This window comes from Centrocercus urophasianus, unplaced genomic scaffold, assembly GCF_019232065.1.
Source record: "Centrocercus urophasianus isolate 14NV4802_14NV808 unplaced genomic scaffold, USGS_Curo_1.0 seq_11, whole genome shotgun sequence".
Lineage (NCBI taxonomy): Eukaryota > Metazoa > Chordata > Aves > Galliformes > Phasianidae > Centrocercus > Centrocercus urophasianus.
The window spans coordinates 57,725,549-57,752,541 of NW_024884253.1; the positions used below are offsets into that span (position 1 = coordinate 57,725,549).

General features: G+C 36.1%; 1 protein-coding gene across 3 annotated transcripts in view; it reads left to right on the top strand.

Annotated features, from left to right (window-relative positions):
• INVS (inversin) overlaps positions 1-26,993 on the top strand; it is an 87,715-nt gene that overhangs the window by 31,559 nt on the left and 29,163 nt on the right. For 2 of the 3 annotated variants that reach the window (XM_042839953.1, XM_042839955.1), the window contains exons 4-9: positions 1,612-1,785; positions 6,103-6,270; positions 11,698-11,878; positions 17,595-17,704; positions 21,377-21,548; positions 25,536-25,691. In XM_042839953.1, coding sequence (XP_042695887.1) covers positions 1,612-1,785; positions 6,103-6,270; positions 11,698-11,878; positions 17,595-17,704; positions 21,377-21,548; positions 25,536-25,691 — 961 coding nt within the window. Of the gene's footprint in view, positions 1-1,611; positions 1,786-6,102; positions 6,271-9,013; positions 9,156-11,697; positions 11,879-17,594; positions 17,705-21,376; positions 21,549-25,535; positions 25,692-26,993 lie in introns of those variants that run through there. The other variant, XM_042839956.1, reaches the window with a different exon arrangement.

Sequence of the window (26,993 nt, forward strand, 5' to 3'; positions counted from 1 at the left end):
TACTTGTTTTAGGCATACTTGATCAAATCCACTCTGCTCAAATAGAGCTCAACTCTACTGGACAAAGACCAGAATGGTAACGTGTGAAATCTGCCCTTCCACTCTTTAAGGCTGCTGTACCACATTTTGAAAAAAAAAAAAAAAATTTGTATACCCTGGCACTGGATTCTATGGGGATCTCTGAGATTCTTTGGCCCATCTCTACCGTACCATTATGGTGACAAATCAGTTCACAATTCTGAGCCTTAGGATATACAGAAATACTTCCATTCCTTACAATTGCTTCCACTTGTCCACATGGCTACAGTTTGTTTCTGTTGTTATTTCCATTGTTGGTTTTTTTGTTTGTTTTTTTTTTCCCAAGGGAAACGTAAAGGGACTAAGTTAGCATACAGGATTTGTGAAAGTATTATAACAGACTGGTACATGTTAATTTGCAGTTTGTTCCATAAGCAGAAGAATCCAAAGATATGACTTCTGTTGCTCTGTATGTCACCTGTGTACGTTGTCTATTAAAGCTTGATCAAATACTGCAGCTTAATCCTGAGTGGATGGAATTAGTACTATTAATACTATCAGTACTATTTCTCTCCCTTCCTGAACATTCTCTTTTCGTTGTATTTTTGGTTAATTAATATTTTAATTGTTAGTATATGAAACTGACAAAGCCTAGTGTTTTGGGGAACACGGAGAAACAGTTCACTCCTTTCTCTTTAGGTAAGCTGTGGAAAGAATGGAGATGTTTAAAACACACAAGTTTTTCTAACTTCAAATATTTTGCTTTAATGAGTTACTACTCCAGCTCTCTATTGCTGATTCTCCACTGAAACTTAACTGCTGAGAGTAATTTCAGAAAAAACCCAATGTGCTCAGTACTGAAGTGAAAGCATCAAAATATCTTATGTAGCATTTCAGCTTTGTGGGAGATAATCTTCAAGTAAGGGACAGAAGCAAATCAAGGCTCAGTTTGCAACAACTTCTTAATGATTGCATGATTATATTTTTAATTTTTGAAAGGTTTCCTTGATAACTTGAGAAACAGATACAAATTGTTTTTTTGGAGGAGGAATGCACCCTGTTATTAGGTGCAGGAGCATTTCTATATTATTTCTTCTGAAAACATAGTAAGTCCAGAGTGTTAAGTATTTGAAACGAATGTTACAAGGCTTCTTGTACCATCCATTCATCATGCACACAGTAGATCAAAACTCACATACAGATCTCTGTTTAAAATTGTAAGAAACAGTCTTTTTTTTTTTTTTACTCATTCAGATGAGCTCATTTTCTCTTTCTAAATCATGTCATGTTATTTTTCTTATTCTCATTTTGAAAATTGTAGTCTTTCTTGTATTTAGTTTTATTCCTTATCTGATATCTGTCTGTCTGCTGAAGCCATATCTAATGGTTTTATTTCAGTTGTAACGTGGTGAGCCAAGTCTTACACTCTACTACAAGAAAATATGAACTTGAATGTTTTGGTTTCCTAAAAATCTTAGAGTGTTGTTTATTGTGATAGAAGTGTACTGTTGTTGTGAGGCAACAGTAAAATATCAAAAGAGTACTGTCATTTTGCTTTGTAAACTGAAATTTCTCCTAATTTTTCTTTCCCAGGGAAACTATCGCTTCATGAAACTTTTACTGGCTCGAAGGGGGAACTGGATGCAGAAGGATTTAGAGGGTATGACGCCGTTACATTTAACTACACGTCACAAAAGCCCCAAATGTTTAGCTTTGCTGCTAAAGCACATGGCACCTGGAGAAGTGGATACCCAGGACAGAAACAAGGTAAAAAGTATTACTTATTTTAAGACAGTGTTTGTAGTGGGTTTAGAAATTGAAGTTGCAAAAGACAGTTGTGTGGAAAAAAGTATTTCAGTACTTTAAGAAAATTTTTCTGATTCTTTGAATTAGCAACAATCAGGGATATTATAGTGATCACCGTTAACAATATTAACATTTTCCCAATGATAATAATGTAAAATTTAGTTGTAGCTAGTTCACTGACACTTGTGTTCAGAGTACTTAGACTAATAGAGGAATGGAGACTTTGTAAGCATTCATAAAAAAAGCTGTCTTTCTACAATTTGTAAGTGATCTTGGAATTCATGCAAAAAATGTTCCCATCAGGCACTGATCTATCATTTGATTCAAATGTCAGTGCTCCAATCAAGTACTTCTATCACTTCATGATTAACATACCAATTTGGCAAGACTGGCTTTAGAAAGCATCGTCATACCATCATTTGTATCTCATGTGGTTTGTTTTTATTTTATCAAAAGAAGACTGGGCTTTCTAGCAGTTTCATTATGTAAACTCTGAAATCCTTATCTAATTCTATCATCAGGGAAGCAGAATAAGGCATCTGCAGGCTCCCCTTCCAACAAATGAATCTCCTGTCTTCTCCAGACAATAGAGTTGAAGCAGCCTGTGCCCTAGCAATCAGCTGTTTGCCTTCCAGGGTGTTCTAACATGTATCATGGAAACCCTGGCTGTAATTACAGCATTCAGTCTGGAGAGGTCATGCTGATTCCTGACCATGTTAATTAATTAACAAAAGCATCTGGAAACCAGCCAAAACCTCTTAGGGACCTTGCCTTTTGTTCTACAGATTTCCAAAGCAGTATTAAAGCATTGCCAGATTTTCCACAAAACGTAGAGCACTTTTATTCCAGTTCCTGTCATGAGTAGTCAAAGTAGCAAGGATGGAATTCAGGCTCTCTTGGGAACAGAGACCAACAGGTTCAACCCTGGTTGGCACGTAGCTTATTCGTTTCCCTTACTGCAACTATATGCATCAAGATTCTCAAATTTAATTCATGAAAATGTCAGAGAATAACTGTATTTTACATTTATTTCTGGGTAGGCAACTGGTTGAGAAGTAGATTGTGAGAGAAGCCAGTAAGGGAAAGCTGCTTTGGTTTGTTAGTAGTGAAACCTTTTTAGGCCCATATGCATTTGTCAGCTTTAGCTTTGCTTAAGAAATAGCGTGTGTTAACTTCTTTCAAACTTCTACTGCTAGAAGTTTTTAATTTCAAAATCTGACAGACTGCAATGGATTGAACATGCTATGGTGCTAGGCTATATGTCACTGTATGTGGTGTAAGTTTTCAAACTACTTCTTTCAGCCCCTCTAGTTATGTCTTAGGATGAGCTCTTTTTGAGTGAGCAACTGAGTAACAAAAATTTTCAATATCATACTATGTTACCATGGTACGAAAATAACAGCCTAAAGCAACAAACACAAAGAATAGGCTCCTTTTGCCTTCTTCCTTTACAGAGGTGTAAAGGCTAGGGTAATAAATTCACACATTATATCTTACTATTCAGGGATGCTAATATAGACACAAATGTCTTGCAGCAGTTAATCTCTCCAATTTCAAATCAAAGTGCTATGTAGTATTTTGCTGACATGTGAGGGTAAGGAAAAGAGGGGGAAATGAAATCTTTCTGCTTCTTATAACCCTAATGTATTTGGCAACTGGGAGGTATATGTCTGCTCAGTAGATTACGTATTAATATACTAACATTTGCTTTTGTAATGATGAATGTTGATAGCACATGTGAAAAACACTGAGTGTCAGGTATTAGCAATATGAGCATGAATTTAGTTGGTGTTTTATTGGACTGCTGATGGTCCATATAGATTAGATTCAGTTGTACTCAACCTGTGGAATTCTGAGTGATAAAGGACAATGTCAAAACCTCTGTTCAAAACTAATCAGTGTCCAGTGTCAGTATTCTGTGCCATCTTGCTCTAGCAGAAAATAATCTTTTGATATGCTTTTCCATTAATTTCTGTCATTCTGAGAAATATCTGAATTGAAGAAAACCTAATTAATCACTGCGGTGTGTAGTGCAGCTCTGTTATTGAGACCTGCTTCAAGACTGTTCTAACCTGGACATGATTGCTTAATACCAAGGTCCAGTATTTTCTCTAGGCCAGAAATTGCTGCACCTGATGACATTATCCTATTGGCTGGCTAAGTGCCATGTATAGTATCCTCTTGCCATAGCCAAAGCATCCTCATACAAAGCAATTAATTTTCCACCAGAAATACTTACATCTCAAGCATAAAAACTTCTCAAAGTGGTTATCATGTAAGATGGTATGTGCTTAGACTCAGGTCAAGCTTTAGCAAAGATCTTTGAGTAGCTAGCTACTCTTCACTTAAATAGATAGGACTCTTGTTCTTTTTAAAAGCCTGTGATTTTGAGTTGTCATTCACCCTAGGTACTGATGTTCCATTTACTGTCAATCCTTTTTACTGAAGTATAACAAATGATGGCTTGTTTACTGTTGTTTAAAGCTGATTTTACCTGGGATTAATGCTTATTATCTGCATAGAATATTCTCTACCAGACACCAGTATTGAGAGGCTGTTGCATACTAGAAAAAACACAGGACTCTTATCTTTATCCTACATTAAGTCTTTTTTCAATTCACTGATACTTGTGCAAATCATTTAATAACCTTCCTTCTGTAGTTTCCAGACATCTTGGAATTCAGCTCAGCTCAGAATTCCAAGGTAACTGGGATGGGCTTGTGGCTTATTCACATCATGTGCAGGAACACAAAAAATTGCAACCTGGGGTCTGTTCATCCTGGGGAAAAGAAGGCTGAGGGAGGGTGTGATTAATGTTTACAAATATCTGAAGGGAGATGGGAAGCAAGTGGATGAGGCCAGGCTCTTCTCAATGGTGTGTAGCAAAAGGACAAGGAGTAATGGCCTAAAACTCGAATGTAGGAAGTTCTGTACAAATGTGGAAGAACTTTGTGGTAAGGGTGGCAGAGCACTGGAGCAGGTTGCCCAGAGAGGTTGTGGAATCTCCTATGGAGAAGACCTGTCTGGATGCCTACTTTTGCAACCTATTGTAGGGTACCTGCTTTTACCAGGGGCTTGGACTTGATGATCTTTCAAATACCCTTTCAACCCCTGCAATTCTGTGATTTTCAGGTAATATATTTATGTCAACTGAAAACACAGTGGCAAATATACAAAAAAAAAAAAAATAAAAAATTCAGCAATCCTGAAACCTGTTCTCAAATTCTTTTATCAAAATAGAAGGGAAGACTGTGTATTTTTTGCTGTTCACAGAACTGTGTTTAGCCAGTGGATCAAAATGTACACTTTTTTATCTGCTGTAACTTGGGCAGGCACTGCATGGCACCCTCCCTGTGCCCTGGTTGCAGCTCAGCGTGAATAGCTTGCTGACATTTGACTGTTGCTGAACAGTGGGTGTTTTCCTGGGACCCAACTAGGCTGCTTGGTGTGGCAGAACCTCAGCTGGGGGTAGATGGCGTGGGACAGGGCCTGCGTTGCATTACTTGTTGGGCTGGGCCACATGCGGGTGGTGGGTTGGGCATGCATGGCTGAGGAGTTCTGCTAGACATCAAATTGACCACAAGCTAATAGTGCTACCTTGCAGCAAAGAAGGGCAAGCATCATCCTTGGTTGCATTCAGTAGAGGAGGTGATTCTTCCCTTCTTGGCACTAGAGATACCACATATAGCACAAGAGTACAAGAAGGCCACGAGCTTACTGGCGCAAATCCAGTGGAGAGCTGCAGAAGTGACTAATAGTTTAGAGCATCTGACAGAAAGGAGAGGCTGAATGAGGTGGGACTGTTTAGACTGAAAAATGCAAGGTTCAGAAGAGCTCTTACAGATGTACATAAATAGCTGGTGGGAGGAAGTAAAGAAAATGGAATGAGACCATGCTAAGTGTCAACTGTCAAATTGAAAGAGGCAATGCACACATTTTGATATTCAAGAAATACCAAAGTTGATATTTAAAAGTGGGAAAAGACATGTTTTGTTTTGTTTTTCCATCATGAGGGAGGTTAAAGGTGGAGCAGGTTGTCCAGAGAGGTCGTGAAGACATTCAGAATCTGACAGGACTGTGTTCTGAACCTGTTCTAGCTGGCCCTACTTTGAGCAGGAGAGCTGGGCTAGGTTATCTCTAGAGATCCCTTCCAACCTCAGATATTTTTTTAACTCTGTGAAAATATAACTAAATCATATTTCAAGTTCTAACAGACTTTGATTTTCATCTTCTATGTATTCTTTACCATGCTTGTAAAATGTGATCATTGTGTTCCAGCAAACTGCATTGCATTGGAGTGCCTACTACAATAACCCTGAGCACGTGAAACTTCTCATAAAACATGATTCAAATATTGGAATCCCAGATATTGAAGGAAAAATTCCACTTCACTGGGCAGCAAACAATAAGGATCCTAGTGCAATTCACACAGTGAAATGTATTCTGGTAAGAAAATCTATTGTATACCCTTTTGGTATTTATTACTTTTCTGTGATATAAATATTTATTGTTTTCTTGAGATGTTGCTTATGAGTCCACTGAAAAGTTAAATCATTTTCTGATACCTAGAAGTTAGTAAGAAACCATCTCAGATATTTTTGCCACGTTGAAGGATGTTTCTTCCATGTTGTATAAATTAGTATCTTTGCTCTAAATCGTGTGTTACCTATATTCTTCTGATCAGTTTCATATGTGTAACTATTCATTTTGAGAGTTTTTAACTTCTACTTAAAATGAACATAACACATTACTCATCTCAATTGCATGCTGAATTCTGTTATGTGTCTTATCATCATTTGGAAGTTTATTTTTTGTTAACTACTGTAATACCAAATTTTGTCTTTTGAGTTAGTATTCTAGGAAATAGTTGATAAGTGATCAGTCAGCTGTTGGTCAGTTCATTTGAGAAACTTTCCAAATATTTTTTCTGTTCATATTTAATAATTCTTCTTTGATACCATATTTTCTTTCTGATTTCACTTCCTTAGTTGACAGCTGTAATGAGTACATTGAAATCATGCCCTTAGCTTGATTTCAACCTTCATTTTTTGTTCCATGTAAATCTCTAAACTTCACTAACCTGAAAAGATGCAGAAGTCTCAGTTTAATTTTCACTCAATATAACAATCTCTCTACACCTCTGCCTTTCAGAGGTTTTTCAGAACAAGGCACATTGGTTGTAGGCTAACTATGACTTCTGTTTGATTACATTGCAAGTTGAGAAGTTACCCCTGGCATGTGAAAATATGCGGATTCTTACCTAAATCACATTGATAATCTTTGCTGATATGCTTTACAATAAAAATAGTTTTTGAAAAATTCCCAGTGTTTTATTAATGTGATTTCTGTATTACTTGTGTTTATTCAAAATATTTGTAATTTCACTCTAAATTGTTACAAACAAGATTAAACCAATTTTAATTTATATATCCCATCTTATTATTCTGCTACACTAGGAAAATGAGTTTGTTGAAAAGCTGGTATGGATTGCTGGATTAAAATATAGACTTTCAAACTTTACATGATCAAGAACATGGTGTAGTGGACAACATTGGTGGTAGGTGGGCAGTTGGACTAGTTAATCATTGAGGTCTTTTCCAGCCTTAATGATTCTGTGATTCACATAACACAAATTGACCCCAGCCAATTATTGTGAGGACCCAGGCCCACACACAAACACTCACTTGCTTCTCTCCGATATGGCAGGGAGGAAATAGGAGGAAGGTGTACTAGGAAAATTCAGAAATATGTCATTTCCAAAAGGTGCTTTCAAAGTCTCTGTGTAAGTAATCCAGTGTCCTAACAGTGTCACGATTGTTTGGTGCTTTTTTTGTTTGTTTGTTTTCTCCTCTGACAGCCAAAATGGCGCATTCTTGTGTCCCTCTAGTCTTTTCCTATGCATTTCTGTAAGAACCAAATTGTTCATATTGCACTGTTATAACTATGTGTGCTTATTGGTGAGCATAAGATATTGCAAGTTAAATGAAAAAGCAGTTTAGCTCCCAGAATATGCTGTGAAAGTTGATGCTAAGGAAACGTTATTACTGGATAATCTGATGATCAGATTTGTTTTTAAGTATAAATACCTTTTCTTTTTGTGTGTGTGTGCTTCTGAATTTATCCCAATAGTAAAATTTTGTCATGTCTTAGAACTTGTTTTTCTTATCTATCTTTTTAGATACCTGCTTGGCAGTGTTAAGGCAACAAAACCAAAGCAGAGCTTATCTTGCCCTCCTTTCTTAGTTGCTTTTTATCATATTACCCAGTTCCAAATCTATTGCCCAAGCATTACCTTTGTTTCTCTTACTTCCCCATCCCAAACATCCAGGTTGACTCTGTAGACGTTCTAATTCTTTCTGCATGTTGTTTCTAACACATGCATCCATGCAGATAAAGTTTTTATTATTTTGTGTTTTAACTTACATAATGGCGTTTCTAAATTCACCAGAAGAGTTTTGTAGTGACAATAGTGCGAAAGATCTGTGAGTCTGACAAAGTCACTGTTGCCCTTCAGTTGTGCTGGCCTTTTTATTTTTGGTCATATCCAGCACAGACTTTGTGCTTTCTTGATAGAGTGCTATAAGCTACGTGCTCTTGCTCAGATAGAGGTCAAATATTGATATGTACTACCACTTAATGTGCATTGGAAGCATTTGTTGCTGTTGAACAAGTTATGAAAAATAACACTGCTGTTGTTTCTGTCATGTTATCTTAAACACTGTGGAAGAATTCCACAAAAATGATTTTCCTTTATCATCCTACTTAGAATTGTTCTATGCTGCTGCACAAAACCTTGTCAAAAGTTAAGCTGCTGGTTTTATTCAGACCACAGTGTGTGATACTGAAAAATACTGTCTTGGTTTTCTGTGCTCTGCCATCTGAATGTGTCCATTTGTTGTCTCCTGTTTTTAAATCCATAAAAGAATGGTCATTCTACCTCATGTTCACACAGTACTTACCCATTGGCATTGTAAGAATAATAATGAAAAGAGCTCAAGTCAATGCTAAATAAGAAAGTTTGGTTTACAGTGGTGGCAAAGAAGCACAATTGATTGCATCTAGTATCAGAATCCATGAAATACAGTGAAAATGGAACCACTTACGTTTTACAGAAATTAAACGTGTGAAGTAGAGAGAAATTCTCATCTGGAGGTCCTCTCATGGTCAACTTCCTTTTCCACCTTTCCAGATTCAGCAGTGCTTGGTTACATGAAAAACCTTGGGAAGATTTAAGGAGAAAAGAACAGGATATAGTTCCATTAATATGATGGAAGCAACTGCTTAGTTCTCTGTCTCTGTTTTGTATCTCTTCTCTTTGTTTATTCTTCATGGTAAGAGACATGACATTTATTTATACAACACTTTCCATTGTTGCCTGCAATTCCATTGTTCTAATTGCTACGGAAAAAAATGTGTAGCTTCTGTTTCTTCTGTGTACTGTGCTTAAAATATTAATGATGTATGACAGTTCAGTTATAGCTGGTTCTACAGCAGAAGCACTTACAGTACAAAGAAATTATGCTCTTCAGTGTGGGGAAGAAGTTCCCTACAAAATTTTAGCCAAGTAGCCAAAAATTTGAAAACATGAGTACTTCTAAACTGGAATGTAAACAGTGACTTGATCATTAAGAGATTCTATTTTCTTTTGAAAAAGTGATGCTATGGACCATTGGATATGTTTGTAAAATGTCAGTCACTTTCAGCCAAGAGGATTCATTTATTTGGCCTTTTGCTTTGGAAGGTTCAAAATTAAGCTTTCTAGTTTATGTCAATAAATAACAGGTGAAGAGAAGAATAATTCTTATCTCTTGCCCATTTTGTTCAGACAGATTTTCTTCTGGTGCAGGTTAGATCTTGGGTATATCATTTGATTTTAGTGATTCTTAAAAGTGATTCTCAAATATCATTTCTGATTTTCCAGCAGTGGGTTCTACACTCCCTCTGCTGAGCAGTTTAAATAGACAGAAATGAAGCCTAGTGACAGCTTGCTTCTGAGCACTACTAAAGCTAGGGAAGAGCATTCCACTGTAATGACTCAGAAAAATGCAGTTGAATGCTTATTAGAATAAGCGATATTCATGCTTTGATTACTGTGGTTTTTCCATGTAACAACTTCGAGTTTATTTTTAATTAGAGATTCATATTTATCAACTTCTGTGTTTTTAATAGATCATCTGTTATTGTACTAGCTGCTAGATATAGTAATGAATGACAATATGTTTCAAGTAGCATAATTTTTTTGGTCTAGTAACCATGGCTAATACTACTGATATAAAAATGGCATCCGGTATTCTAGGTGTGTAAGATTGAGAGCACAAATATCGGTTAAATATAATATAGAAAATATATGATGTTTCACCTCAGAAAATTAAATATTAGGAAGTCTAAGTTGACGTTTTCAAAAAACTAAGATGCAAAGAACCAGGGCACTGCAGATGAAATTCCTTCTGCAGTATTAATGTAGCCAGATGGCACTTAAGAAATATGATTGAATTTATTTTTATCTATTAAATAGAAAATATAGAATGTACAGCCTTGTAGATTAATATTGTGGTAGAAATCATATCCTGACTTTCTGCTGCTTGATTTAATGTTCTCAGTGTTTGGTGTTAGTTTTGTGTAATGCTTACTGCATTTCAAATAATGCAAATACAAGTAATTTTACGATGTAGCTGTGTACCTCATAAAGTCTATAGGAAAAATTTCAATTATTTTAAAGAGAAAGGGATCAGGAACTTACTTTGTTTTGTTAACAAGCTGCTGATCACAATCTCTCCCTCCTTTTCCATATATTATGGAATATAGTGTGGCACATTATTTTCAGGATGATCATTTTTCTTGGTTGTCATGGTTCAAAACCCATTCTACTGTTAGAAGTCATTATAGTGTAAAAATCTCAAGACTCTCTTTCTTTTTTGCACAAGATTTGCACATGACTTCAGTGCATTGTTTTGAATCATTGGAAATAGAACAGCAGATATAGACCCTGTAGTTTATTTAAGCTCTTATTTTGACATCTTTCTTCTAGATGTTTGGTGCCCTGCATCTTGAGTTTCTGTTGATTGGCTTACTGCTTTCTCTTGAGCTACTGCTTTCTTTTCTGGAAGATGAAGTTTGGAGTTATTTTTTTGTGGGGCTGTATCATGTGGAGATCTCTTTCACCATTTGGAGATCTCTGCAGCACTGAAATAATGATAGTTTGAATCTGCTCTTTTGTCTGAGAAAGAAATTCATGAAGAGCGATCTGTGTAGAAAAAAAGCTGATGAAAAGGAATCATCGTACTATAAATCTATGTACTATGGGGGCTTATGTGAAAGAAATGTAGCATATTTTTTAATAAAATGTGATGAGAATTGACAGTATATCTATTAATTGCTATGTTACATACTCCAATAAATAATCATGGTACTTTTAAAGATTTTATGTTTGAAATTAAACTCGTTATAAGTAGATATGTTTGTTTGAAGTTCTCTCTTATCCTGTCAGCTTGACATTTCTGGAGGAAATACTCTGATAGTCACATGGTTTTAAAATGCTAGGAAAAGTAATATAATGAAAGCTATAAGACTAATTTGTGCTAAAAGGAGAGTATCATAGGAGAAAAGTATGTTGACAGGTATGTTGTGTTCGATTTAGAAAATTAAGTTAAGAAGATGTAGTTATTTTCACAGGAGTCTGAGATAATCTTTTAAGGATCTATGTAAAAAGTCACTTGCATTACAGATTGACAAAACCGTAGTTTATAAAGTTATATTCTACTGAACAAGGACAGTTTATTTCTGTGAGAGTCCAGAAATATCTGTGAAGAGCATACAGTTTTTCTCTTTGCCTTGAGTACTTTTTGAATTTTGTATTTTTATTTTTTCTTAAAGGAAGCTGCACCTACAGAATCTCTGCTTAACTGGCAAGACTATGAAGGACGAACTCCACTTCATTTTGCTGTTGCTGATGGGAATGTGGCAGTTGTTGATGTCCTGACCTCCTACGCAGGCTGCAATGTGACATCATATGACAACTTGTTTCGAACTCCTCTTCACTGGGCTGCCTTACTTGGTAAACTGGACAATGCCAAAGTCATTTAATAATTCATTGACTGCAGTATTTAATCTCTGTATCTGTTTTTTATTTAATTCCAGCATTTTATTATAATCTCTCAGAACAATAATACTCAGCTTCTGCTAGACCAGTACTAGAATTTTGTGTATAGAGTGTTATTTCAGCCTTAAATTCTCCAAAGCACTGTAAAATACATTATTTCAGCAAGCTATGTATACTCATGATATAAGAGAAGCTAGAGTATGTGAGATGTTCTTGCATGTAGCTTTGTTCATAGGTTTAGAAAAGAAATTTCTCTGGAAAATAGTACTGAAAAAAACCTGCTGCTCTAGAGCAGTAGTCTCTGAAGAGGAATGTGTGCCCAAGACAGTGTGTTGAAATGCATGAAGAAAACAGCCAAACTTACATTTCTTTTTTTATCTTAAAAAAGATAGGAGTTACACTTTACACTGTCTTCATGTCAGGACAGTCATGTACAGTTCAAAAGATGCCCTGAGGGAAGTGTTGCTGTTCCACAGTGCTGAGAGGCTGATTGTCATACAATTACTCATTCATTTGCTTTCAGCACATTGCAATGTATTGTGGTTTCTGTGTTCCCAGTGAAGTTGGTTTACAGGTTGTATTATCTAGTTTTTACCAAACAACCCCTCACAATCAGACAAGCGATTTAAAAAGATTCCTGAAAAGTAACTGCAGATCAAAGATAATGGTGATAGTGTCAATACAAGCAAACAAGAACATGGCAGAGCTTGTGCATCTCCTGCTGCTAGTACTCTTTATTAGCCACGTTATGAGGAAAAACAAAAATAATCATATGTGACTAAAAGTTGGCTCCAAAACTTAGAAATAATATTTAAGACTATTTGAAGTATGGATTGACATTATTGTTAACAATGATTCCTGCCCTGAATGCAAAAAAGAAATTAGCTAATAGTCATAGGAAGCTATGGTGGTTAACAAGACATTCAAAAGCTAAGCAACAAGAACATGAAAATAAACCTCTACAGTTTTTTCAACAGTGTTTCAAGTCATATGATAATCCACATACATAGTGCTTTACAAAATTTCACTAAACTTTACAAGAAAAATGCAAAGAATTAGGGAAGCACTCATTCTTCCTGCCTATGGTAAAAATGGCTGAAGTAATGCTTGGAAAACAGTATGGCATCAAACTGGAGTGCATTTCTTTGTCAACAAATGCTGTAGAAAACGTTGCTGAGGATTTGAAGAAACTGATATTAGAGTAAGGTACACAGTGTGGGAGGTTTGCAGTACAGTTGAATGAAATTACAGATGTTTCTGTCTCAGCTTATGGTATTTGCTAGATTCTGTTTCAGTAATGAAATTGACAGAGAGCTAATGTTTTTGTGAGCCACTAGAGGGAAGATGTACTGGAAAAGATGTATTTTCAACAGTAAATGATTTGATAAAAGCAGTGCTTATGGAAGAACTCTGTAATTACTTATAGTGGGGCTTTTTTGACTGGAATAAAAATTGATTTCAGGGTATAGTTGCACAGCTAGTATCACACATGAAATTCATTCACTGTATCATTTGTATACGTGCTGTAGTGGCAAAGAATTAGAAACCTGAAATGCACAAAGTAATGCAGAGTAACTCATCCATGCATTTAATTTTATAAAAACAAGACCTCCAAATAGTAAGAATGCTCTAAAATGCTTTCTGATGAGGTGGGAAGTGACCTTGAAGTTATTGTGGTTTTCTCCTCACAGAGTGCATAAGAGGCTTGTTGAACTATGATTTGCCAATACGAATAACCCATTTATTGTGCCTAATGACTTAGAATTCTGACTTATCATATCAGCCTTTTCTCCTTCAGTAAGATATTAAAAATCTTGAGTGGTAAAATAAATAAATAAATAGATCAGAGGATAATCTCATCAGCCTTAGCAAAAATTCTGGGGTTAAAATTACAAGATCTGCTGATTCTTGCTGAGACTGCATGCTCATTCCCGTTACTAACTCCTCGATTCTAGAGATTGTGTTTTCTTTCTTTGCATTACAATTCAATTGTTCAAAGACAATTTTTTGTTACACAATATGCTATGAAATTGGAAGAGTGCAGCTGAAGACCTCAGGAGAAAAAGTTAAATAGCTTGTCTTTAAACAGGCATAGTAAAGGGAGAAATATCGGTGTTTCATGTTATCGTAGAAAAAATCAAGTTGGAAGAGGTCTCAGAGCATCAAATCAAACCATCTGCTGTAGGAACTGTCAACTATGAAGCCAGACCAGATTGCTGAGGATATACGTAGGGCAAGTACTGAAAGCCTTTGATGATAGAGATTGCAAGAGTCTCCTTGGACAAGCTGTTCCATTGCTTGACTGTCATCAGGTGTAAAAAATCTCTCAGCCTTTCTGCACATGGTGCAGTTCCAGCCCTTTTCCCATCTTGATGGCCCTCTGATGAACTCACTCCAGTTTAAAAGCTCATTTCTTGTACTGGGAAGCTCAAAAATAGGCATAGTATTATGAATATCTTTGTGATTCTCTTGCTGGATTCAGGCTAATTTGTCAATGTCTTTCCTGGGTCAGCAGGCCAAAACTTCCAGATACAAGTACTCAGTAGAGGGCAACAATCAACTTCTCTCAACATGCTGGCTGTGTTCTCATTAACAGCCCAGTTGTGATTGTCCTAACCATTCATTGGGGCTGACTGCTGTTCAGCTTGTCCACCAGGACGCCCAGATCCATTTCTGCCAAGGTCCTTTTTATCTAGTTGCTTCCCAGACTTGTATCACTGGCTGCATTATTATATTTCTTCAACATTAGAACAACATTCAACAACATTCAACGTGCTGTTGTAATGAAAAACAGATGAAAAGATCAGGTTTGACTTTGCGGGAAATCTTGCTCAATTCTTTAACTGGATGCAAAATCACTTTCTTGAGACAGTAAAGGAAGCACTACTGCAGAGGCAAAAAGTAATTGCAAATATTACCTCTAGCTCTTCCCGAAAAAATCCAGTTTGTTTTTTTTCCCTGTTTTATGCTATTGCTGGCTCTCACATAAAGTTTTTTTTTCCTGTTTAGATTACCAGCCTGACACTCAGATACGCTGTAAATTACGACTTTGCATATGTGAATTCTGTGCTGTTTGGTTTTACAGTTTACAAAACCATACGTTTGCAAAACAGCTAAAAATAAATATAAATAAAAGAAATGATATAGATATGAATAAATGAACTAATGAAAGCAAAATGCATAAAAAGACAGGCACAAAAATAATATCAGTTGAAAAACTGACTTCCTAGTTTCCATTCTTCTCAGTAGAAGAAGAAAAAATAGATTGTCTGCTAGATAAAAAGAAATAATCCAAGCACTCTCACTCATTTTAACAAACTTCTCCCCATGACCCTTTGGGATGCAACAGACAAAGAATGTCAATAAAAGAATCAAATTGCTCACTGGAGCAAGTTACTTTGCAGCTTCCGTGACAATATATACATAGTTTGATTATGGGTTTTGTTTTTTGGTTTATTGTTTTTATTGCTTTTTTCTTTTTTCTTTTTTTTTTTTTTTCTTTTTCTAAGGATGTTCTCAAATTTGCATTTGGATTCAAGTTGATATATTGAATTTTCTTGGGGAAATTGTGAAACATTGTAAGTGTCCTTGGGTTGGTCTCCCAAAGAAACAATCATTATTACTTGTTTCTGTCCAAGAAGCGAAATTTATTGTGTTTTGAAATTGATTGCATTTGAGAGGTTTTGTCTGTTGGAAAAACAGATTGTTTAATCGATGTGGGATAAAGGGGTAGGATGTGCCAAGACCACCAGGGTACTTTGTGAACTTCATGAGGTCTCTAGGTGGCATATGTCGGTGGGGAATTTCTCACTGATAAATCTTGATTAATTTTTAGCATTCTTTTTAAGGTGGATACAGAATTACTAATATAGATCTCAAAGAGTCTAGGATGTCATTAATTGATCTTAATAGTAGGATTTTTTAGATAGTGCAGGGTCACAGCTGCAACAACTACTCTGTAAAAGGTGGTGGGTTGCTCATGACTGGTTCACATGGCACTGCTGCTCTGGTTACTTTTGTCAGGGTACATGCAAGTGTCAGCCAAGTTACAGCTCTTCTAAATAAAAAATATTACAGAAATGATAGTTCTCGACTTCAAGAATTGAGTTATGATGTTTATCCATATGGTATGAGTTTGTTTACTATTGCACCAAGCACAATTTTTTTTTCAATTCCCTCAAGTCTTTCTTCTTACAGGTAGTTTAGGTAGACCTCCTGTGCAGATACTGATTTCAGTTGCCCTTTTTCTATTTGTGTCCTAAAAGTTCAGGCAACTTTTTTTCTTCATTCAGTAGTACTGTTGTGGTTTTACTGCTGAGAATGCATTCAGAACCAACTTCTTTCAGTGCTCCCGTTTCAGTTCAGTTCTTAGAGTATTGAGATGGGGAGAACATCACAGTATATTTCTTTTTAGTGTTTTTCTGGTAGGAAGGGACAGTGTTTTCACTCATCTTAATTACTCAGGGGAAGAACTTTTCTGTACGCCCTAACGCTGTTGGTTCCACATCTCTTGGAAAAATATAAGTTCCTGAATAGCTTTTCATCCTTTTTCACTGAGTTGACCATTTTCTCTCATTTATTCTACTTCGGTACGTATGTAATCTGAAAATGGCATTCCACAAAAGGTTTTACATATTAGATTTTTAAATGCTACATACTACATTTGTTACATAGCTACATTCTCTTACTGTCAGTGTTCTCATTACATAGCCTACTGCTAGTAGAAAGCTGTACCTTTTTCCTTTATTCAAATTTATGTCAACTGTGGAAAAGTAACAACCCGCAAAATAGACTATTTTGCTCTCACACAAGACTGAGAGTTGGAATATTTTTATGTGATTTATGCCTTATAGTATTGTATTTAAAATATTAAATTATTAATTTATTCTCTGAATGGATTATATGACTGAAAGAACATGTAAGAAAGGATCAGTTGATGTTAATGTTTATGTACTCCATTGTCTTGCATTTTTTTCTGTCTGTGAAGTGGATATAAAATTCAACCATGCTCCCCAAATTTTTTCAGTTTTAATCTATGGGCATTCAAATTTGTCTTAACGGAAGGAATTATGTGTATCAGTCTGTTGTTTATTGCAGATATGGCAGCTAGCAGCAGTCTATGCTTCAGATTCTGCTATAGACCTTCACTTGAAATTTTGTTGGAATAAAACCTGAATTAGGAATATACACTTGGATTATGGTCAAATAGTATCAGTCTTTACTGACTGTTCTACTTCTGATTGCCTGTCATTCAGACACAGCATCTTAGCTGAGTTATCTGAACTTTCTCTGCATTTATTCACCTAATTCAGTATAAACTTAATATTGCAGATTTCTGACCAGCTGCTGCTGGTTTCTTTGTTTAAGGAAGTGCTCTAATGCTTTCTTTTAAAAGAACAAAATATTTGTCACATGTTCCTATCTGTTTGTCATTCTGATTTACAGGTGCTCCTCAGAAATGAGGATGCAAAATGTGGAAATGGAACATTGTCAGGAAGAAGGTGCATGCCATGCTTAATAGTTCAAATATCTAGACATATGATTCTCTCTTAATTCTAGACCATTGTGGCTACAATACGAGCACTGTTTATTAAAGTCTATTCATTTTCTATTTTTTAATAGAGAAGTGTTTAGGGTTTAATAAATTCATGCTATTTTTGCATTTTCTCAGGTCATGCTCAGATTGTCCATCTCTTGTTAGAAAGAAATAAGGTTGGAACTATCCCTTCTGATAGCCAAGGTGCAACACCTCTGCATTATGCTGCACAGAGCAACTTTGCTGTAAGTATCACATACCCAAAATGGGAAGAAAATGTATTTTGATGAAATATCTACAATGTAATAAAGTGAGTTGGTTTTTGACAAGTCGTATAAACAGTGTCAGCAGAAGTTTAACTCAGACTTTTCCTAATAATGTGATATAAATGTTGTTAATTTCAAATTATTATATATAAATTTAAAGAGTAAATTGATTTACAAAGACTTTTTGCATATTTTTGCATCAGAGCACCCAATAATCACTTACATACTTTAATGGAATGGGATGACATCTACTATTTTGCAGTACATTTGCTTTTTAAGATTGTTCTTAGCAAAATCCAAACAGCCAAATTCTCATATTTTTGGTAGAAAATGTAGTTTTTGTCCATAGCCTAAGCCTTTCTATGATGTGGTAGAGTTAAGTCAAAGAAGCTAGGAGTTTTAACATTTTCTGTCTGTAGGTACTGTAGAGTAGTTCTCAGCCACTGGAACTTAAGAAGATTTCTTTTGTACTGCTCTGTTTCTCGTAGTGGAATTATGCCGTGCACAGTTAGAGCTCCAATACAAGTTTTCTTCAGTTGTATTATTCACATTCTCTTGTTACAAAAAGGATTATCTGGTGTCCAATTAATGTACTTATGTAGTAATGCAGCTTATATTGTACCATTTCCTTAACAGGGGTACTGATTTGGATCTTTCTTGCCTTCTGGCCTGTTAATTTTCAGAAAATTTTAGCATCTTGGAGAATCATTCCCTTTATGGGTACTACTGGGTACTACTTCAAAAGACAGCTGATCAGTGTGTACTGATAGCACGGCTCTCTGTGGAAAGGGGCCTTCCCTGTGAAACTAGGGGAGATTTTTTTTGTTGTTTATTTTTGTTTGAAGATGGTCTTAGTAGAAACCTGCAGAGCTTTTTGTTTGTTTTAAATTCAGACTTTATTGGAGCACATCTGTTGTGTGCGTTTTTACAGAATGTTTTATTGATGCTGATTATTGTCCATTATTAAAATGTGGTATGTAGAATTTGTGTCAGACTCACATGCCTGAAATATTTATCTTGTGAAAGCCTTTCTTTCAAGTCTGAGTCAGACTCTCAAACTGGGAATGATCTGTGGGAAACATAGCGATAATCCAGTGATTATCCTCTTCTGCTTTTATCTTTTTTTTTTTTTTTTTCTGTATTGGTACGTTCTTTATGAAATAATTTTTCCTACTGGCTTTCTTTTTCTGCGTTTGATTTAGTTGTATGAAACATTTTCATTATGTTGGTCCCTTTTGATCCCATCAGCCAGCCAAACTATGACATCTTTAGGTTTTAGGGGGAAGCAAAGGAGGTGCTGGAATCAGATATTCTTTTGTAATCTTGTGTGCTTACAATGAATTTACTGTTTTGCATCTTAGATGAAGAACAAAATAGGGGAGTCTCACTCCAAGTCTACAGGCCTCTTTGAACTGATGATGTGATCCCAGAACTGTTGCTTATGCATGCCTAAACTATGCCTGGAGCTTCTCTCTCTTTTTTCTTTTTTTTTTTTTAAACCACTGTGTTTTTTTCTGAGCATCAATATTTGCTGTATTTTTTCTACTAGATAAAAATTCTAGACTAGCTCCCACCACTGCTTTCCATATACAAAGTCGAGCAATTGAAAAGAGACTCATCCACGCTTGTTTTGGCGATAGCATCCATATGTTTATGGTTTCAGAGCCACATTAGTGTTCTGTTCCGACTGCACAAGTTTATAGAGGCATGGTTTGTTTCTCAGTTAAAATGAAATGTTTCTTTGTCCAAAAGAAGATTTGATCTTTTTTGCTTATTGTAAATTTTTTGGTAACTCTGTCTTTTACTGACTTCAATATCTTGATCTGTGTCCTCTTTTTCCTCAGGTTATGTACGCACTCTAATATGACCTCTTTGTTTTTTGGAGACCAGAGAAACTTAGCTGCCAGTTCGTCTAGGTGAAGCATTTTCAAGACTGACTTATTCTCACTTACTGTATAAGGAATAGCTCTAGAAGAAGGGTTTCTTAGTGTAAGACCCAAATAGGTTGCCCAAAGGTTAGGTAATCTGTGTAAATCCCACAAAAGGTCCAAACATTGTTTTTTAAATTTCTGAAATCCATGTATGAAGGCAGGTGCTTTAATTGTACTGATCTTGTGTGCAGAATGCAGAACTAAATTTTCTTCTTTGTTTTGAATTTTTATGGAGATGTCCACAATGATATGTATTTTGTTTTCACATACTTGTGTAGATTGACCTGGTAAGTGAATATGGATACCTATGTCTTATTTTTTGAACATATTGTTGATAGCAGAGGATGGAAGGATCCAGGTTTACTTATCTTCTTTGCTCTTGTTTTTCAGCTCTGCTGATTTTTATTTTGCTTTCTTCACATTTTCGAAATACATGTGTTTTTTTTTCATGTCAAAATGCATGTAAAATCAAAGTGATTGGATACTTACGTTTAATAATTTCTTAATGACCTGTTTCTTATTTCATTCCATTTTAGTTTTCAAGCTGTGTTAAATTCAGTTTGGAAAAGAACTCTTACAGCAGCATGGGATTTCTTCCACTTTTTTTTTTCCCCTTTAGAAATTATAGGAAAAGAAAAAAAAAAAGAAAGTGTAGCTAAGAGAAAGGTAGATTTGCTGAAATATAAAAATAAAATTACTTATTTCTATTTGTAAGATGTGCGCCTTGGTATTGAAAAGGTCCAGCCTTTTCATTTTGCAGGGTTTCAAGCTGTGCAGGGTTCTGGTAGTGTGCTGAGCTGTTGGTCTCATGAGTAGCCATTTGTGTTTGAGGTGTGATGGTGGTCAGTTAAAAAAGCTATAATATATGTGACTATTAATAGATGTGTGCCAGCTGTTACATATACAACACTTGTGAGCCATTAGATAAGAAAAACCTTTCCCTGGTTTTTCTTACAGCAGTGATTTCCTCCTTCCCTTTCTTGTGCAGTGTGGCTTCTTCAGAATTTATCAGAAGGTGGAGTGAATTTGTCTGCTGAGAGCTTAACACAAACATGACATTTGAAGAAATAATTCTTCAAATCAAGCTCTTTAAAGACTTTAGTTGTGATAATTATAGTAGAAAGCATAGACTCAAGTTTAAAGAATTTATGTATTTTACTTACAGCGTGTCAGTAATTGTTAACCTGATGATATCTTTAAATATTAGGAAATGTATTTGTTTCTTTTAAAGTTCTGTTTTGATTTGTTGGGCTTTTTGAATGGTTAAGAGTGGCAAACTAAAATATTTACTTGTGCAGTCATATTCAGATTTAAATAAAAAAAAATTGCAGCAGGAAAAGTATTTTGAAGAAAAAGTATTTTAGAATCATGGTATTATTACAGTAATATCTTGATAAGCCAATAATATTTTTCCCGTTTCCCATTACTTTCTTCACAGCAACTGCATTGTCTTTCACTTCCTTATGATGAACACATGATATTTGACACTAAAAAGAAAATAGATATATGCTAGCAGTTAGGGATGTGGCTATGAATGCTGAAGAGGAAAAGGGCATAGCAGCAGAAAATACAGTCCTCTTGTTGAGCAGATACTTTTATGTAAACATAAAAAGGAAAAATGAAAGCTATTATTTGTTTCATAGACAGCCGGATGAGACAACATTGTTTCTTGTTGTCACAGATTTCTTACAGTATTAATTCCAACAGTATGTCTTTTCAGGAAACAGTTGAAGTATTTTTGAAACATCCTTCTGTAAAAGATGACTCAGATCTTGAGGGAAGAACGTCCTTCATGTGGGCAGCTGGGAAAGGCAGTGACAACGTCATTAGGACTATGCTGGATTTGAAACTGGATATCGATATCAATATGACAGACAAATATGCTGGGACAGGTAAGATACTTTTCAATGAAAAGCCATTGAATGATTCCAGTTAGTGTGATTTTCACCAAATAAAACATGCTGGTAGCTTCTGTATTAATCTTTTCCTAGGGATGTTGCAGTGATGGTATATTCCAAACAAGAAGATAAAATGTTTAAGAGTTTTTCACTTTTCTCGCATATGGCTTCTATTATAATTTGAATTATATGAAATGGGAAATAAGTGCAATGTCAGAGTTTTCTGGTTCAGCATTTGAAAAATAGCAAGTATGACTATCACTTGCAATTTACAGTTTTTACTTCCTTTAATTATTAGGGTCTTTTACATCATCAATTTCAGTTCCTGTAAAATTCTGTTTATAAATCTGAGTTCTTTCCTTACAAGTGAACACACCTCAAATTAGTCTTTTCACATTATGACAGTTTTCTAAGTTGTGAGTTAAAAGGAAAAAAATACTGTGGCAAAAAAAAGTCTAAGATCTCTGTCTTTCTGTCTGATGGTTCTGTGGACTACATACTCAACCATTTTAGCGTTGTTTCATCTTTTATTAGTGCCACTTGTATTTGCTGCTTTGTGATAGGTCCCTGATAAATGCCTTTCTGTATTTCAGATCTTAAGTGCAGTAATGTGGCAGACAGTGTGCAGACCTCCTTATAAGGGAGTTGTTCTTTGCTAACAGTACTTGGAGACTTTCTGAAATTATTCAGGTGTGGTTTTCATGGTTGAATAACTCAGGTGGCTTTTATCTACCAGGGTTACACCTAGCAGTAATGCCTGATCACTTTCTAATCCTGATCTTGTTGTAGGACTCGAAGGCAGTTAATGGATGTTCCATGTACTTGAAGCTGCCACTGTATAGAGCACACTGTCTTAAAGTTCAGAGCTATGCTGTTCTTCACTTGCTATCAAACAGTCTGAATTTTACCACTATGCAAATGTGTGCAGCAGGGAGAGCTTTATCACAGCGAGCTGTAAACTTCAAAGGAAGCCCACCAGTAAATCACTTTCTAATTGCAGACCTGATTTTTTTTTTCTGAAGATTTGTAATCCTTCCTAGGTTTTGGTGGGGGAAGAGTAGCATTGTAATCTAACAGGAAACCATGGAGTAATAGAAAATAGTGTACATGGCTGTGCCCAGGCTGCAGTTGCTGAGGAGAGTTCAAGTTTGTGTTTTGCTGACTTTTGTGCTGAACTCAGTTAAGCTCAGTCATATTGTTGCATTAACGTAGCTTTTTGCATTTACTTAAAAAGAGCAAGTTCTTCATTCAGCTCAAGACTCTGCTTATTGTGTAGGAGAATGACACCAAGGGAAAGGAATTTCCCTGTTCGCAGAGATCAGCGCTGCAGGAGCATTACAGGGGCAGCTTTATAGCTCTGCCGTCACTGCATACAATGGTGAGGGCTCTGTCTGTCCGACGAACAAAGGTCCCATTGTGAGCAGCTGGCCGGGGAATCTCTTCAGTCACTGTGACTCCATCACAGAAAATTTGGCTTACAAGAAAATACTGAGCACAAAGTGCGAAACGAGATGCCTGCGTCAGAATGAGTGATAGAGGGGAAGAAGCAGCCAAGCTGACACAGCAGCTCTTTTTCTCTTGCATTGTTATACACACCCCATGTGTCATCAGATTGAGTGGTTTACTGCCTTTGCTTTCATAAGAAATGCAGTACAAAAACCAGAACCTAAAGTTTACGGTGAGGTCAGAACATGAAGACTAGGCCCATCCAAACACATAAAGCTGCAGGGACCTCGTTCTTGTCGAATTTCTACTTATAGCCTCCCACTCGCATAGCTAGTGCAGATCTTGCTGCTTACAGATTTTTCACAAGTGTGGGAAATTTTCATATGAGAGGTTTTTTTCCCATGATATCTGCAACAGATGAATATTAGGATCATTGTAAAGGCAGGATTTCAATTCTTAAGGCAGCACTAGTCATATTGTCTCAGGCCACAACCCCGTTGCTTGTAGGAAGTTCCTCATTTGTATTACAACTCCAGTCACTATTGTTGGAAATCAAAACTATAAGCCAGTATGAACAACCTACACTTTTTAGTAGCATCTGTGTGGCAGAATATGCTAGGCCACTGTTTTATAAGCTGTATGAAGTGGTGTCAGCAGTAAGCGGTGTTAGGCAATTACTGAAAGCGTGGTAGTTGGACATTCTGGGCATGGTTCTAGAAGTAATTCCTTCTAGTGTCTTCTAGTAAATCCTTTCTAGTGGTCTTTCTGTCCTATGCCTTTCTGTGCTGTGCCTCTGCTGGATCCTGACTGTGCCTGTTATAACTTGAAGCAAGAAGAGGGATGCAGGTACTGTGTACAGCCCCACATCTTGCTTGTCTGACCAGACTGAATAATGACCAAATTGGAGTGTTTGTGAAATTTCATGGGAAAATGAGAATGCACTGCACAAACTCGTGGAATCATGGAATGGTTTGGGTTGGAAGAGACCTTTAAGATCATCTAGTTCCAACCCCTCTGCTATGAAGTACATTTATGAATTGCACATTTTTGTATTTTTTTCTGCATACTTTGTACATTGTCATCTCTGAAGCAGTTTAAATGTTAAGGGGAGCACCTCTGAGAACATAGATCATTTTATTCAATTGCTAACTGTTGGAAATAATCCAAAGCATTTTGAAATCAATTTGTAACCAAAGTAAGTGTCCTCAATTTGTCTGAAATCTCATTGTTGTGTGTAGTTTGTCTTTCCTTCAGGAATTACCTGAGTTGGTTATAGAGGCATTTCTGCATTCTCCTCAACCACAGGCTGCAGTGCCAGCAGTTACTATCAGTTAGTAACTTCAGTCCTAAGACACTGTTTCTTTACCTCTGTGGTCTCTGTGTTATTTGTTGATTTAATTTTAGTGAAGTCTGCATGCATTTAGAGGTGAGAAGACAATAAGAAGAGTGGGATTCTGCAAAGACAACTTGCACAGTTTATATTCAATGGAACCTCATATGCTGTAGGGGTGGAAGGAAATGTGGTATGTTTAAGTTCCTTCTGGTACTTAAAGGGACATAAGCAGGATGGTAATCAAGTTTTCACATGAGTAGATAGTGATAGGACAAAGGGAAATGGCTTTAAACAGAAAGACAGGAGATGTAGGTTAGATGTTCAGAGGAGATTTTTTTAAGTGAGGGAGTGGTGAGGCACTGGCAAAGGCTGCCCAGAGAGGCTGTCATTCCCCATTCCTGGTGGTGGTCAAGGCCAGATTGGATGGAGCCCTGGGCAGCCTCATCCAGTGCCTTATATAGTGCTTGGCAATTCTGCCTGTGATGGGGAGGTGGATCTAGATGGTCTTTGAGGTCCCAAACCCAAGCCATTCTGTGATTCTGTGGTTTGTCCATCATTTTTTTTCCTGAATGAGCAAGGAGTTGCAGGTACTATGTGGAGATATGATGGCCTTCCTATATAGGTTTATGTAAAATTTTCACCCAGCAATTCTGGAAAATGAAAAAGAGGAGTGAAGAAAAACAGCTGGGTGGTTATCTGGAGTTTTAGTTTTAATTGAGACAGCTTTGCTTGTTTGAAAGAAAAAACGGCATTTTCAAAGAGTTCAAGAAATAATGGAAGCTTTCTTTCTCTGAAGTGGGCAGCTTCGTGTCCATTGGAGTAATACAGTAAGTGCCATGGAACAGAGGCAGAAATACTTCTTACTGTGATCTCTCAATTTTTTAAGCAAAAGCTGGTAACCTTACACAAATCATAAACATAAGCCAGTCCTGCTACTGATAAGGTTGAAATTCACATTTCTGCAAGTAAAAAACATGTCTCAGAGCTAACATTATTTTCTGCTTCCTGTGCTGTAATGCTTGTGCTTAAGGAAATGTGGTTTCAAGACTGCCTATCACTTGCTATGGTTCTTCAGCTGCTTGTTTTTCAAAAGCAGCTTTTTCTAACAAAATAATCAGAATTATCTTTTAATTTGATTGTTCTATGAACCTCCAGAGCTCACAATATTGTGCACTCATTTTCCTATTGCATTTTTCTTTCAGCATTACATGCTGCTGCACTTTCTGGCCATGTCAGCACAGTGAAATTGCTGTTGGAACGCAATGCACAGGTGGATGCTTTGGATGTCATGAAACACACTCCACTTTTCCGAGCCTGTGAGATGGGACACAAAGAAGTGATACAAACACTCATTAAAGGTCAGCTGTTAAAAAATTTACAAAACTCTTTGGATTTCTCATGTTCCTTTATGTAGGACTGTGAAATTAATAGCGTTGCTGAGCAAGAATGGGAGTAGAAAATTACTCCTCTAAAAAAAATTGTCTGTAAGTACCCTGTGAGGAACAGTATTAGAAAATAACTAGAGGTTTTTCAGAGCATTGAGCAGAAAGACTGGCAGAGTTAAATCTGAACTTTGAAAGCAGGGATAGTTCCTTGCACAACTCATTTCTGTCCAAGCTTGTTCAAGTATGTTCTAATCTCTCCAACTGCCACTTCCCCCAACAAGCCATTGTTTTGGGGGGTTTTTTCTTTTTCTTTTCTTTTTTTTTTTTTTTTTTTCCTGCCTTCAATGAATAAGTTCAAATTAAGCTTTCTTCTGAGACAAAGAATTTGTAGTCATCTTTGGAAATTTTTTGACTATTTAAATTCATGTTCATCTCTAAGGTACTTATCAAAACCCAAAATCATTAATATTTTCCCATGGTTGGTTTTTAGAAACAGTATTTTATTTGTAAATAGAAATAAGACCATGTGCATAGTTCTAAATAATTGTAGAAGCTCTAAACTGCAAGATACACAGCGAAATAGCGGTGGTAACTTAGGTGCAAAGTTCTTTCATTTTAATCACACAGAAAAGTTCTGCATGGACTGGAAGCAGTCTCTCTACTTGAGATATTTACCCAATTGTTGTCTGAAGTATGTAGACTCACTAATTACACATTTTCTGTAAAATAACCTTTATTAGTGAAGGTTACTTCCCTCTGTTCTTCGCTGGACAAATTTTAATGCCTTGCTAAGCTCTTACTCTAACCCCCTGTGGGGTTTAGTTTTTATGAATACGTAAGTTTGTGTGACCAGAATCTGACTTACAATTGATTAAACTTTTTTATGATATAAACAGCCATTCTTGATGGTTAATTAGAATTTAAGCAATTGTGGAGGTTTCTTTTTGTGATGAGTTTTTGCATCATATCACACAGAAATTATCTGCAAAGAAGATCTTCAGCATGCTTGGAATAAAAAAAAATAGAAAAAACTTTTTTCAAAAATCATTCTTACCTTGTGAGTATTTGATCTCCTCTGTTTTAGAGGTTTAAAAAGAGGTTATGTCTTAGTCTGATTTTCAGAAGTGATTTTGTCATTAAGAAATTTTCACTTAAAATTAATAGGCCTGAAACAAGTAACATCTAGATTTTCCAAGGCTATTTGACGGATGTGAAGTTTCCAAAGTACCCGAGAGGATGTTTAAGATTTTCTGAAGTTGCTGACCCTGACTGAAA